Source organism: Diabrotica undecimpunctata, chromosome 8 (assembly GCF_040954645.1).
Source record: "Diabrotica undecimpunctata isolate CICGRU chromosome 8, icDiaUnde3, whole genome shotgun sequence".
NCBI classification, from domain to species: domain Eukaryota; kingdom Metazoa; phylum Arthropoda; class Insecta; order Coleoptera; family Chrysomelidae; genus Diabrotica; species Diabrotica undecimpunctata.
In genome coordinates, this window is record NC_092810.1 from 55677792 (window position 1) to 55694361 (window position 16570).

The 16570-nt window shown below is 30.6% G+C and overlaps 1 protein-coding gene across 1 annotated transcript in view; it reads left to right on the forward strand.

Moving 5' to 3' along the window:
• LOC140448836 (uncharacterized) overlaps positions 1-16570 on the forward strand; it is a 119986-nt gene that overhangs the window by 75334 nt on the left and 28082 nt on the right. The window contains exon 3 of the mRNA XM_072541956.1: positions 3213-3520. Coding sequence (XP_072398057.1) covers positions 3213-3520 — 308 coding nt within the window. The remainder of the gene's footprint in view (positions 1-3212; positions 3521-16570) is intronic.

Below are 16570 nucleotides of genomic sequence, written 5' to 3' on the forward strand. Positions count from 1 at the left end.
AATTTACTTCTAAATTCAAAGTTAATTTCAAAAATAAGAGATAAAAGTTAAAACTCCAAATTCAATATTGACTAACATAATAAACCGAATAAATTGTAGGCAATGTCAAAGTTGTTATTTTGGCCAAAGTCAGCAGTGGTTTAAACAGCGTGTCACTCAACGCAAAAGTGACTGTAACAAAAGAAATAACTCTTGTGCCTTAGTTGACCACCACTTAAAGACAGGACATAACTTTGACTTCAATAATGTAAAAATCTTGGAAAATGTTGATAATTATAAAAATCGACTTTTCCTTGAAATGGTACACATTAACAAAACTCTTGAATCTATAAATTATAAGACTGACACCAACCATTTAAGTAGGTAATATTTACTGCAACATACTAAACAATATATGATATGATAGATCTTAAGCTAAAAAGAAATCTCACAAAATAATCTTCTGGTAACTCTAACTAAAATTTTATTCCATTTCTCAATATCAGTATTACAATAACTGACTACGTGCCATCAATTACATTTTATAGTTCATTCATGATCAATTTAACATGTTCCTGATTCTTTCTCATTCCTCAAATATTAATTGCATCTTTCCACCTTATAATATCAATAATACTGTCATAATAATTGTTTATTAAAAAACTTTAACTTATTCACTAAAAATTGTCCAATATAAGAATTCACTCTATAAAATATAATGTATTGCGGTTACCATAACTCCTAAATAAATTAAAATAAAATAAATGTCATTTAGATATGTTAACAAAATTTAAACTTTTACTCTTTTAGTTGTAAATATTGAAATATTCGCTTTGTTTACATTTAATAATTCTAATAAATTTACAGTTTTCTCATGAAGAAGTCACAAAATCGTGACGAAATATTGAGACATAAAACAAATATTTTTATTTCCTATAGACTGATTGCTGAAAATTCGACCAGGACGGTAGAAAATAATTTGAAATACAGTCCTCTCTCTCTATAACGATATGCAAGGAACCGGGAATTTTAATCGTTATAAGGAGAGATCGTTATACAGAGAAACAAATCGTTACTGTAATAATAATACTGTGCTAAATAACCTATTGTAATTTAAAAAAAATATCAAAACGATTATAAATGAATTAACAGTGTATATAATGTACACAACATATATTTATTAAAGCATGAGATAAGCAATATGGTATAAAAAAATGACTGTGCAGTATTTTCATCAAGGTATGAAAAAAAAAAGTTTATATCCTATATTTAGCATACGCTAACGAAAAAGTCTTGCTTATCACCTTGGTCTGTTTCCTTTTACTTTTCCACAAAACTGACCTGACTTTGTCCTGAAGACGCATAGCATCTTCCACAGCACTCATATCGTTTTCCTGGTCGAAGAAATACTTTTGCCGTATCCAATGCCTGCTAAGAGGTCGGAGCTGGTTTTGGCTCTGCTTCCACTTCCGGGTCTAGATGTTGTGGCTACATCGTTATCAACTTCTTCGAAATCTGTTAGCTCTTCGAGTCCGTAGGTGATAGGAAGTTCAAACTGTCTGGCTCAAACAGTTAACGGCAGGTCATTTTTATTTTCAGTCAATCCTTGATCTTTCAGCCATCCCGCGTATTAGAATTAATGTTTTATCATATTGCTCGTCATCTCGTCCAAGGATTTACTAATCATTAGGACGGCGTTTAGTTAGTTTGAAATCGCCACTGTTCTCAACCGATTCCATCAGAAGTCTTCTTCTGTAATGACTTTTTAAACTCTTGATAACACTTTGGTCAATGGGCTGCAGGACACTCATTGTGTTTGCTGACAGGAAACAAAGTTCAATGTTTTGAAGGTCCCACAGTACAGGATGAGCTAGACAATTGTCTACAAGGAGAAGAATTTTTTCCCTTTATCTCATTTACTTCTTCAAAAATTTCCGAAGTAATCCACGCAATCTTGTTTGGTTTGTAGGTCGCAGGTAGATTTTTGATGTCAAAAGCAACGTGGTTTTTTCGACTTCACTATCACTAACAATTTTCTCTTCACTGAATATGTCATGTTAGCGGTCACTCGAAATCGTAGAGAGCTTTTCACCAACGCTTTTCCGATTTAAATTTTTAGGTTCTGTTTGGTGTCATTTTAAAAATCAATCCAGTCTCATCAGCATTGAAAACGTCGTCTGACGCATATCGTGCCTTCAGTCCAGGCCATACGTTTTCTAGCCCATCATCTGTTACGTTTTTAATAACATCGCGAGCCTATCTGCTGATCTACCCGTAGTTGATCTTGTGCCGCAGCTTCCACTTGCTCAGTCAACCCTCAGATGCCTTAAAATTCCCAATTCTAAGCTCAGTTATAAAAGACTCTTTTGTCAAAAGCTTTTGTCCTGACCAGAGGCCAAGCAAGTGGAATATGGTTTATACGCTGCTGCTGGAACCACTGAATCATAGCGCGATCTAAATCGTGCTGAGGTTTCCTCAACTTCTTCCTGCTACCGCCCTATGAGACACAACTGAAACTGGAAGTGAGAAGTCGTCAATCGATGACAACATTTTTGTGAAAACAGTTAGGACGCCTCGTGAACAATAAAAGCGTGTCACTCAACCCTTGGATAATAATGAGTAGGAGGAGTGGCCGCATTTCTTAAGCGCGAAACAAAACAACCGCTGGACAATGACCTTGCCACTCGTGACTTAGGTAGTATGGGCTTTAAACACAATATTACATATATCATCGACTATTGAACGACGAAAAGTCATCGCTATAAAAAGAGAACGATGTCGGTATAGAGAAAGAATTAATTCTTTGTCCTTATGACAAACCAAACAACGTTTACTATTTTCATCGTTATAGGAGAATTATCGTTATATAGGGAATCATTAAAAAGAGAGACTATTGTATATATATATATATATATATATATATATATATATATATATATATATATAAGAGTAAGAAAAAAGATATAATATATATATATATATATATATATATATATATATATATATATATATATATATCTATAGCACATATATATTGATGATAAAGTTAAATGTTTGATTTTGCTACTAGTCCACCTACTGTTTAATTAGTTAAGAACATTTAGTAAAATCAAAAAGTTGTTATTCACAAAACACTGTTTGGATAACAAGGTTATCCAAATAAGAATAACAATTTAAACTTAACTAAGAGATTAGTCTAATTATATCATATTTTATTATTATTTCTGTTTTAGAGAAGTCTTCTCTTCGAAGGTGAGAAAGAGATTGCCCCTAAATTATTAACAGCGCTCGAGGAAGCCTATACTATCACAGAAAAATTTTTGGAAAAGAATAACTATATCGCTGGTGACCAACTAACAGTAGCCGATTTCTCTTTTATTACTTCCATTACCTCATGGAATGTGTTTTTCAACTTGAAGGAAGCTAAATATCCCAAAATAGTTGCTTGGATGAAGAGAATGCAAGCTCTGCCTTACTACAAGGAAGCAAATCAAGTTGGTTTGGACCAGTATTATGCAATTATGAAAGACAAAGTTCCAAAGTAGAGCACATCTTATTTGCTGATTGTCACTGTATATTTTTTTAAAATATCAAATTTTCATTTTTAAATATATTATTTTAAATCTGGCGTATGATTTTACAACACAAAAACACCTTTATCTAACACTAAATCAATAGTAATGAGCTTAAAGCGGGAAAGTTCCCAGACGTTGGTTGCATATCATAATAGTTATTGTTACAATGTAGTTACAATGAAATAAAAATGTTTACATTGTAAAGTTTTCAATAGCAATAAAGTATAAATAATTTTATTTATTATATTAAAAAGATCTTTTGTTTATGTACATATATATACATTTGTAAGGTACTAAAATATTTTTTATTAATTTACCAAGTTTATACATATAGTTGCCTCCATATTTCTATACCATCGAAGACAGTGGCGGTACAAATGTTTAAGAAATTCTAGTAGCCGCTGTCCAGGGACGTATCGCGATATTGGTAATTTCACTGACACTACTGATGTACATAAGTATTAAATTGTAAAATCTTCTTCTTCCTGTAGTGCCTATCTGTTTCGGATGCTGGCGACTATCATAGTAATCTGTTTTTTGCAAAATTCTGCTCAGAAAAGATTTGTGATTTCGCCTTCCTGGTCCTCGTTTTCCTTCTACGCTTCCTTGTAAAATTAGTTGCAGCAACCCATATCTTTCGCCATTCCTCATGATGTGACCGAGGTATTAGGTTTTGGCTGTTTTTATTATGGTTAACAACTCCTTTCCTTTTTGCATTGTCAGCGAATATCACCGTGTCATCCGCGTATTTGATGTTATTGATACATTCTCCGTTAATGCGAATTCCTGCTTCAACATCCTCTACTGCTTCTTGAAAGATTTACTCAGAGTATAACAGCAAGGGTGATAGTATACATCCCTGTCGGACCCCACGTTTGATTTTAATATTGTCGGATTCTCCTGCCTCTGTACGGATAGACGATGTTTGATTCTAGTAAAGATTGCTAATAATTTTTAGATCACAGGTGTTTATTCCAATTTTTGTTAATATCTCCATCAGGTTGTCGTGTTTTACTCTATCGAAAGCTTTATGGTAATCAATGAAGTATGCATAAATATCGCAATTCACATCTCTACATCATTGAAATAGCACCGGAAATCATTGCAAATACGGATTTTGTTTTGTTTGGTAGAGCAATAAACGTTGACTTCAGCCATGATCTTGGTATTACTCCATTTAAATCTTTATCTGATGTGATTGGTAAGTGGTTATTACATATGTAGGACGCAGGTCACACATATATTCTGGAGTGATTCTTCTGGATCATATTTATTTATTTATTTAATACACGGCATAATACCATTAACAGTTTAAATTACAATATACAATATAACAGTTAGGATTAAAGACTAGAAATTACTTATAATATAAAATCAATATTAAAAAGTTTAAAAAATGAGACTAAAAATCTTACATACTAAAAATATAACAAGAACAAAATTTAACAATACCAATATACATATCACAAAGCAAAAATCTTTTTAACTGAGTTAAAGTTATATTAAAAACATCAAAATCCAGAACATTTAATAGCACCATGTATCTATCCAATCGGTTGTGAATACCATAGGATGTTCTCTCTGTGGAAAGGAATATTAAAAATATTGTGGTAACGTAGAGCTTGATGGGGAATAACAAACATCAACTTATTGATTGTCCAAACCTGGCTTAACAGGTTTAGACAATCAATATATATATATATATATATATATATATATATATATATATATATATATATATAAGAATAAGAAAAAAGAAGTACTTGTGACTCGTTTGGAACAAATATATAACTGTTTTGGATGGGTTGGAGTCAATAATAGGGCTATTGGTTAACTATTTTTTTATTCTCGAGCTTTCAATTGTGTTTACAATTATTATCAAGAGCTAAAAAAGACAAAATACTTACAAGGTTGAACTAAAAAGAAAAAACAATTTTTGTTAACTTACCAAATAAAAATTAGTTTGGTAAGTAAAAATCACTGCTTACATCTTCAAAATATTTAATAAAAAAATGTTTTAATCTAATAAATGTTTCTCCGAAAATTTTTTTAATTTTGAAAACATTTTTTTTTAATATAAAAATAATTGAATTTATAAATAAGTTCAAATAGCAACCAATTACAAATAGCCTCAATGTCATAAATGCCAACATAAAATTTTTATTTTTGACAATTATATTGCCAAAAGTAAAATTTCGTTTAAACATTCTTTTTTGTTTAGTAACAAAAAGAAGAAGATTTATTCACCGTTGACAGATGTCTGAAAGAATGTGACAGATATATGGAGAATTAAATATGACATTTTACAAGTTTTATATATAAATCATAAAGAAAGAATATAATTATAAATTTTGCTTAAATTTTGAATTTCAGATCTTTTGTTTAAACTATTATCATTTTTGCTAATACAAACCATTTCCAAAAAAGTCCTTTTAAATTTATTACTTTCACTACATAAAATTTTAATGTTATCAAAATCCATAATATGGTCTTTATCGATTACATGTTCTGCCAAAGCACAAGATGGTTTTTTAATTCTGCAATCACTTTTGTGAGAAATAATGCGATTTGAAAGATTTCTTCCGGTCTCACCAACATATTCAGCCTCACACTGAGTACAACTAATGCTGTATACTAAATTCGTTTTTTCAAATTTGTCTATAGGATATTTAGTTTTAGAATATAAAGATGAAATAGTTTTGATGTTCTTTGTTGCTATTTTTATATTGTCAATAACCTTTAGTGTTTGTATTAATTTAGGTGTTAATGATGGTATAAAAGGTAGTGAATGATAATAGATGTTTTGATTGTTAGATACAATGTTTTGAGATTGAGCAAAAAATGGTGTTAAATTATTTATATTACCAATATTAGAAAAAAGCATCCTATGTAGCATATCTGGAGGATAAGAGTTTTCAATTAGAATATTTTTTAATAATTGAAGATCTTCCTGTAGATAATCTGGATGAGAAAGTTTTAAAACACGTTCTTTTAATCCTGTTATAAGGTTCATTTTCATCTTATTTGGATGGTGAGAGTAATAGCTTATAAATCTATTACTACATATGGGTTTTCTGAACCATCTGGTTTTCAACATATTGTCTGTATTTCTTACAATTCTCATATCAAGGAATGGTAGAGAATTATCTACCTCTTCCTCAACTGTAAATTGTATATGTTGATTATGATTGTTGAAAATGTTGACTGTTTCATGTATTTTGTGTTTAGGAAGTGCCAAAACTAAATCACCTACATATCTCTTAATAAAAGGAATGAAAAAAGTGCAATTACTGATACAATCACTGATAACATCATCCATGACATAGCTACTTAGAATGGGTGAAAGACTAGATCCCATAGGACTACCAAAAATTTGTTTATAAAATACACCATTAAATATAAAAATAGAATCAAAAACAAAGTTGATAAGTGTTTTGAAATGTAATAAGTCAATATTAGTGTGTTGTGAAATCTCATTCCAATATTTTTCAACACTACTTATGATTAAATCTAAAGGCAAATTAGTAAAAAGAGATGTTACATCAAAACTAACTAAAACATAATTTTGTGGTAATTGGAAATTATTAATGAAAGAACTGAAATCAAATGAATCTTTAATGTAAAAATTGTTGTTTAAATTATAAGCATTAGTTAAGATGTCAGTGAGGAGCTGTGCTATTGGTCCATTAGGAGGGCATAAAGATGAAACAATTGGTCTCATAGATAAAGTTGGTTTATGTATTTTTGGCAGAGCATAAAACCGTGGAGCAATAGAATTATAAATTTTGAGCTCTTTTGCTTTTTTATTATCAATAAATTTCTTTATGTTTAATTTAGATACTAGACAATTTGCTTTTTGTTGCAAAGTACAAACAGGACTCCTTCTAAGTGTAGTGTAATACTTAGTAGCATTTAAGAGTTCTCCAGTTTTTTGTAGATAATCCTCTTTGTACATTACAACAGTTACGTTACCTTTATCGCTTTTAACAATATAAATACCATCCTGAAATTTATATTGTTAAAAGCGATAAAGGTAACGTAACTGTTGTAATGTACAAAGAGGATTATCTACAAAAAACTGGAGAACTCTTAAATGATACTAAGTATTACACTACACTTAGAAGGAGTCCTGTTTGTACTTTGCAACAAAAAGCAAATTGTCTAGTATCTAAATTAAACATAAAGAAATTTATTGATAATAAAAAAGCAAAAGAGCTCAAAATTTATAATTCTATTGTTCCACGGTTTTATGCTCTGCCAAAAATACATAAACCAACTTTATCTATGAGACCAATTGTTTCATCTTTATGCCCTCCTAATGGACCAATAGCACAGCTCCTCACTGACATCTTAACTAATGCTTATAATTTAAACAACAATTTTTACATTAAAGATTCATTTGATTTCAGTTCTTTCATTAATAATTTCTTTACCACAAAATTATGTTTTAGTTAGTTTTGATGTAACATCTCTTTTTACTAATTTGCCTTTAGATTTAATCATAAGTAGTGTTGAAAAACATTGGAATGAGATTTCACAACACACTAATATTGACTTATTACATTTCAAAACACTTATCAACTTTGTTTTTGATTCTATTTTTATATTTAATGGTGTATTTTATAAACAAATTTTTGGTAGTCCTATGGGATCTAGTCTTTCACCCATTCTAAGTAGCTATGTCATGGATGATGTTATCAGTGATTGTATCAGTAATTGCACTTTTTTCATTCCTTTTATTAAGAGATATGTAGATGATTTAGTTTTGGCACTTCCTAAACACAAAATTCATGAAACAGTCAACATTTTCAACAGTCATAATCAACATATACAATTTACAGTTGAGGAAGAGGTAGATAATTCTCTACCATTCCTTGACATGAGAATTGTAAGAAATACAGACAATATGTTGAAAACCAGATGGTTCAGAAAACCCATATGTAGTAATAGATTTATAAGATATTACTCTCACCATCCAAATAAGATGAAAATGAACCTTATAACAGGATTAAAAGAACGTGTTTTAAAACTTTCTCATCCAGATTATCAACAGGAAGATCTTCAATTATTAAAAAATATTCTAATTGAAAACTCTTATCCTCCAGATATGCTACATAGGATGCTTTTTTCTAATATTGGTAATATAAATAATTTAACACCATTTTTTGCTCAATCTCAAAACATTGTATCTAACAATCAAAACATCTATTATCATTCACTACCTTTTATACCATCATTAACACCTAAATTAATACAAACACTAAAGGTTATTGACAATATAAAAATGGCAACAAAGAACATCAAAACTATTTCATCTTTATATTCTAAAACTAAATATCCTATAGACAAATTTGAAAAAACGAATTTAGTATACAACATTAGTTGTACTTAGTGTGAGGCTGAATATGTTGGTGAGACCGGAAGAAATCTTTCAAATCGCATTATTTCTCACAAAACTGATTGCAGAATTAAAAAACCATCTTGTGCTTTGGCAGAACATGTAATCGATAAAGACCATATTATGGATTTTGATAACATTAAAATTTTATGTAGTGAAAGTAATAAATTTAAAAGGACTTTTTTGGAAATGGTTTGTATTAGCAAAAATGATAATAGTTTAAACAAAAGATCTGAAATTCAAAATTTAAGCAAAATTTATAATTATATTCTTTCTTTATGATTTATATATAAAACTTGTAAAATGTCATATTTAATTCTCCATATATCTGTCACATTCTTTCAGACATCTGTCAACGGTGAATAAATCTTCTTCTTTTTGTTACTAAACAAAAAAGAATGTTTAAACGAAATTTTACTTTTGGCAATATAATTGTCAAAAATAAAAATTTTATGTTGGCATTTATGACATTGAGGCTATTTGTAATTGGTTGCTATTTGAACTTATTTATAAATTCAATTATTTTTATATTAAAAAAAAATGTTTTCAAAATTAAAAAAATTTTCGGAGAAACATTTATTAGATTAAACATTTTTTTATTAAATATTTTGAAGATGTAATCAGTGATTTTTACTTACCAAACTAATTTTTATTTGGTAAGTTAACAAAAATTGTTTTTTCTTTTTAGTTCAACCTTGTAAGTATTTTGTCTTTTTTAGCTCTTGATAATAATTGTAAACACAATTGAAAGCTCGAGAATAAAAAAATAGTTAACCAATAGCCCTATTATTGACTCCAACCCATCCAAAACAGTTATATATATATATATATATATATATTTATATATATATATATATATATATATATATATATATATATATATATATATATATATATAAAAATAGCTCCTGACATATCACGACGGTTTTTGAGTGAGGGTAGAGATCAATACTATTGTGGATATGGTATACACAATATCTCAAAAATTTATGCTGGACTCTTTCTGTGGTATCAATATTGTTCTGAAAATAGGGTAACTAGATAACTGAACAGTATACCAAATAAGTTCGCACTAGGCAACAATACACGAATCTTGTAGATTCAATGGAAATATTGAAATAGAGTTTATGTGGTTCTCATCAAAAATTTCACCCAAAACCGGAATTGAAGAAACATAATTCAGTTGGTAATCCTATAAATACTTAAGCCATGAGATCAGAGACAACCAAACAATCGAGCTGAAAAGAAGAATAAACCTCGCTTGGGCTGCATTTGGAAAGATGAAGATATTTTTAGGTCTAAGATTCCAATGTGTCTAACAAGAAAAGTATTTAATCAGTGTATTTTGCCAGTGATGACCTACGGCGCAGTAACCCTAACACTCACAAGAACAACAGTGAGTAAACTACAAGTTGCGGAAAGGGCAATGGAGAGAATAATATTAGGGATTGCTCTACGTGATAGAATACCCAATGCTACTATACGCAAAAGATCAGGAGTAGCAGACGTTATTGAAAGGATAACAACACTAAAGTGGAACTGGGCAGGTCATGTAGCAAGATCAGTTGATGACCGGTGGACAAAAAGAATTTTGGAATGGAGACCCCGAATACAAGCTAACAGAAATAGAGGTCGACCCCCAACGAGATGGACAGATGACATAAAAAGAGTGACTACAAAGTGGATTCAGATGGCGCAAAATCGGACTGTGGAAAAGCATGCGAGAGGTCTATGTTTAGCAGTGGACGTTAGAGGCTAGTTGATGATGATGATGAATTCAGTGGCTGATTAATAATAGTATAGCTTGTTTCGATTCTATTGACTTTACGAGAAAAACTTATATAACAACATTTTTTTACATTTAAGTGGAGTTTGTTCTGATTGTACTAATTTTGTAGTCTGTCTAAGTCATCTTGCAACAAGGCTTGGTCTTTTAAGCTATCTCTAACTTTCCAAAATTTTAAGTCATCCACTAACATTAGACATTTACTATTTAAGAAATAGGTAGTGATATCGCTAACGAAGATATTAAAAAGAAGTGTAGAAGGTGGCCTTCTTGAGGAACTCCAGATGTTACTGAGATACTGTCAGACAGATGACAACCTATCTTGACTCTTTGACTTCTACCAGATGTAGATATTTAATCCATTCAGCAAACCTGACATGAAAGCCTACATTAATTAATTTGCCCAAAAGTATTTGGTGATCAGATGCTTTGGAAAAATCTGTGTATATTGCATCAACCTATTTACGGTCTTCAATTTGAGATAATGTATCAGATTGATAGCAAACCAAGTTTGTTAAAGTGGATTTTTTACTATGAAAACCATGGTGTTATTGAGGTATTAAGCCTTTACATAACCAAGAAATTGCTTTGCTATAAGACAGTCGAAGAGCTTAGGGATTGCAAATTGTATACAAGTGCTACGATAATTTTCAATGTCTTTCTAACCATTTTTAAATATAGAAACAACATAACTTTCTTTCCATGAAAAAGGAAACATAGAGGTTTCCAGAGATCTATTAAACAATCTAACAAACGGTATTAGAAGGCTACAGACACACTTTTTTAATAAAAAAATTGGCACTCTATCTGGGCCAGCACTAAGCTTATTGGGCAGTTCATTTATGTCATTAAAAATATCGGTCATGGTAATCTAAGAAGGACAAATCTTTGTACTAAAGTTGCTGTTTAAGAGATGGATAGCTACATAAAGGTTGTTGTTATTTGGTGAATATACAGTTTGAAAGAATATAAATAAATTAGCTATGTCTTAACCATTTGTTTCAAATTGGATTTGATAAAATAAGGAGTTAGGTAGGTTATGACCAGATCGCTTATCATTGCTGTAGTTCCAAAATGATTTTAGATCATTTTTAGGCCAGTATATATACCTTTGATGTAGTTGCTAAAGCAAATTTCAGACAGTTGTTAACATTCAGCTCTTAGGTGGAAACATCTAATACAGTCATCATCAGAACGATTATTAACATAAATATAGTGAGCATGTCTTTTCTACAGAGTCAGTCTTCTAAGATCAATAGATACTTCTTTAATGGCACAAAGTAAGCAATTTCTATAGAAAGAACTTCATAGAATAATTTTGTAGCAACATCAATATCATTTACCATACATACCTGCCAGTTTATGGAAGTAAGAAAGTTGTTAAGCGCTAAGTAATCGCCATTCCGAAAATTATAAAACAACTCATCATAAACCATCTTACTTCTATTCGTTTCTTTCACATCGAGGTTTATGCAACATTCATAACCCATATGATGGATGCTAGGATCTACAAGGGGATCGCTTGATTTTCAAATCATATGTTTTCTTTATGTTACTTAGCTTTTCTGAAAGTATCCAAATCCGTGCGACTGTCTCTTAAGTTTCCTTATCTTTTAATCATCTCATATCACATTTTTTGTTACTATTTTTTGTTGTAGCCTTTTTAAACCTGAACCTAAATTTACCAATAACAGGAATATGATCTGACGATATGTCAGCACGGGGGTAACTTTTAACCGATATGCATCCATTAACTCTTGTTCACCCTTATGTAATCAATTAGATTCCTTATTATGTTTCCTGATGGATCTTATACAAACGTCTTGATATTAACAAGGAAAAGACAGTTAAGATTTTATTTCACGTACAGGGAGCTTGCGCATCCGTTTATACGTATTTCAGCCCAATAGGCATCATCAGAACGGCTTTCGCAAGCGCTCTGAACGTGAAATAATTCTTCTCTGTCTTAGGAAGCAACTATAACATGGCTTCGTATAGACGCAATGTAGCGACATCTGATAATAAAATCGTAGACTAATTTTCGAAACCAAATTCAAGAATTCCGCTTTAATCTGTGCCTTCTAAGAATTGCAAGGCAAAAACAGACGTTGATAAAGGTGTTAAGAGAGACATGGGGAATCTAAAACTTGCATTCCACAACATATCTTTTCAACTAAGTAAAATTCTTAGCGAATTGGTTTCTAGTACTCGTACAGAGTATATCGAAATAACAAGGAAAAGACAGTTAAGATTTTATTTCACGTACAGGGAGCTTGCGCATCCGTTTATACGTATTTCAGCCCAATAGGCATCATCAGAACGGCTTTCGCAAGCGCTCTGAACGTGAAATAATTCTTCTCTGTCTTAGGAAGCAACTATAACATGGCTTCGTATAGACGCAATGTAGCGACATCTGATAATAAAATCGTAGACTAATTTTCGAAACCAAATTCAAGAATTCCGCTTTAATCTGTGCCTTCTAAGAATTGCAAGGCAAAAACAGACGTTGATAAAGGTGTTAAGAGAGACATGGGGAATCTAAAACTTGCATTCCACAACATATCTTTTCAACTAAGCAAAATTCTTAGCGAATTGGTTTCTAGTACTCGTACAGAGTATATCGAAATAACAAGGAAAAGACAGTTAAGATTTTATTTCACGTACAGGGAGCTTTCGCATCCGTTTATACGTATTTCAGCCCAATAGGCATCATCAGAACGGCTTTCGCAAGCGTCTTGATATTAGTTTGATATAATAAAATAACAATGTGTAATATGTATATAGTCAAATAGCAGAGAAATCTGATTTCGAAAAAAAAATCAAACGTTATATTTTTTTCTTTTTTATATGGTTAAAAGAGAAATGTCAAAAAATTATCAATCTGCCACCCTGTCAGAAAGATACATCGGCATTTTCTATTAGCGTAAAACTGTGGAAGAGTATTTTACATTTAAGAAAATACAGTATACTCCCTCTATAACGAACACGGTTATTACGAGGTTTCGCTTATAACGAGATACATTAGATGTCCCGTGAAATTTCTATTGAACTATAACCGTCTATAGCGAGGCAAATTTGGTTATAACGAGAGAAAAGAAGATCCAAAAACGTGTTTTTTACGTTTTTAGTCCGGTCGTGGCTATAAATAAATAGCTTTTCAAACAGCCCCTCAATAAACTTAACTGCAGTCCGCAATAAACTTCTTTACAATGAATGAATACAACTGTTTCACATGTTTAGAAAATATATGATAGAATGATACTGGACCATTTAAAGCAGTTAAAAATAACAGAGTTCTTAAAATTGCAGAAGCAATAGTTTATGTTATCCTTGAAAATACGATTTATACATTATGTAGTTGGAAAAAAATATAACTACAGCTTTTTTGTTTTAACGTATATCATTGATAATAAAAGTAAACAACTCTTTTATGTTTTAATATATTTCATTGACAATAAAAGTAAATAACTTTTTTTCAAAAACGCCACTCAAACAATATTTATTAGCATCTTATATTGCTCCGAAAGGCTTCACTATAGGAAGTTAATGGTTTAGAAAACTACAGATTCATATGTATGCACAGTATTATGATTGTCTGATATAACGAGATCGGCTTATAACGAGGTAATTAGTCTGTCATTTCAGTTCTCGTTATAGAGGGAGTCTACTGTAATATTGTTTTAAATAAACGTTAACAATTGAAGCCATAAGTGCATGAAGGATATATGTAACATAAACAACTTTTCAAGTAAAACGAATTCAAAGTTTTTTAATTAGAACTTTTTTATTAATAAGCCTCTAGAGTGATACAATTTTGAAGAAACTTAGACCTTAAAATACACTTTTTAATAATGATAATTTAACAATAATAATTCAAAACTAAAGAAAAATATAAATGTACATAAATCCTTTATTCCCTAAGTAACTTAGGCAAACATTTTTAATTCAAAATGCATAAAGGATACAAGAAACAATGAAACGATGTAAAACCAAATGTTATTCCTAATTTGTTCTTCTTTTTTTTTATTTTTTTTATTTATTTCATTTTTTATTTCTGCACCTTCTTTATTTTCCCATAGACGAGTATAAAAATGTCTATAAGTTTCCTCTATAAAACAAAGTTGTTGTTTTAAATTATTAATTTTTTCAACGGACAGAGTATTCGTTTTGTTTGAATAACTTCTAATACAAAACCTTCTCCTGAATTCGCCCTTACATTTTTTATTATATCCACTTTTAAGAACGGCGTGTTTGGGTCTAAGGAGTTTTTGTAGTAATATTCACCGTAGCTATCCACACGTATCCATTTGATATCATCTCTAAAATTTATTTTATCTCCACAGCAATTCTTTTTTCTATTTAATAAGTGTAATTTATTTTCTATGTCTTCTATATTTTTAAAATGGTCGGTCATATTTATAATAACAGAACTTTTTTTACTTGATTCTCTTATAACATCTCTATATTGATCTGCGGCATATATGGTCTCAACTTTTCGTAATTTCTTTTCAATTATTCCAAAATCTCTATCAGAATCTAAAAAGGAATGCCCTACTTCTGGAAATTTATGGTCTATTATCTTCACGTATCCCTTTAAAATTAAGTACTGATATAGGCATATTAGGTTAAAATTTTTGTTCTGTCCTGCACACGAGTCAGACCATATGAGAAGATGGTTTATTTCTTTCTTTCTGCTTGTTAAAAGTTGAACAAATGTGTGCAAGCTACTGCCAACTTCAAGACTGCCCTTCGTTGCTACATCTTCGGTCCAATTAAAAAAGTAGGCTTTATCACCCTCTGACGTTATTGTGTCGATTCTAAAATTATAGAACCACATCTGCCCCAAATAAAATGCCTTAGATGTAGTAAGGCGTGGTAAAGGCATGGTCTGTTGTAGGTTCATGCTTAAATAGCACATTTCTTTATTATTATGTGCCCGTTCTCTATCGACTTTTTGTTGCTCAAAAGCAAATTTAAACTTTTCTTTGTGGATCTCATCCCCTAAATTTTTTGAAAATTTTTGAAACCAAAAACCGTTTGTCCATCTTAGTTTCTTGAACATATTCTTGATACAATTGATGCAGTTTTGTTATATTTAACAAGGGAGACAAATACATTTTATTGGCATTTTTTTTTCGCGAATAGTGTGACTGTTCTGCAGAAAAAGAAAAAATGTGTCCTTTTACAGCATCAACCACATCTATTTCTATTTTATTTGGTCTAGAATTATGATGCCCCCTTTTATCTGGTGAAGGAACTGTAGTCCCTGATTTTAATTGATTCTGAATGAGTTGCACCTTTTTATTTGATATTTGGTAAAGGGAGATAAAGGCAGTCTTACAGACAGTTTTGATACGTGTCTGACACGTTATTGTGTAACCAAATGTGTATGATTTATTTTTACTAATGTTTTTTCTATGGCGATTAACTGGCATAATCGAAACAGATTTAAAAACTAATGAGTTCTATGCATTTTGATCTAATGCGTAAAACTTACGAAATATTGTTTCCCTATCAAACTTGTTAAATTGCTTATCATATTTCTTTTTGCAATTTTCTTTTTTGCCTAAAGATCCTAATTCGGGACTTTTGCTTGGCATCTCTTTTTTACTTTTAATGATATGTATGTCTCACCTTTCTGTCTCGCTAAGGTAGTCTTATTCTTCTTCCATGTTTCAGGACGGCGTTTCCTTATTCTTGATTTTTTTTCTGGCAAATTGAATAACTTTCTTTTAACATTATTTATCCTAGATATTAAAAGACTTTCCTTCATGTCCAACAGATTTTCAGTATTTTCATGTTGATTATAAGTAAAACTGAATCTTCTGCTGT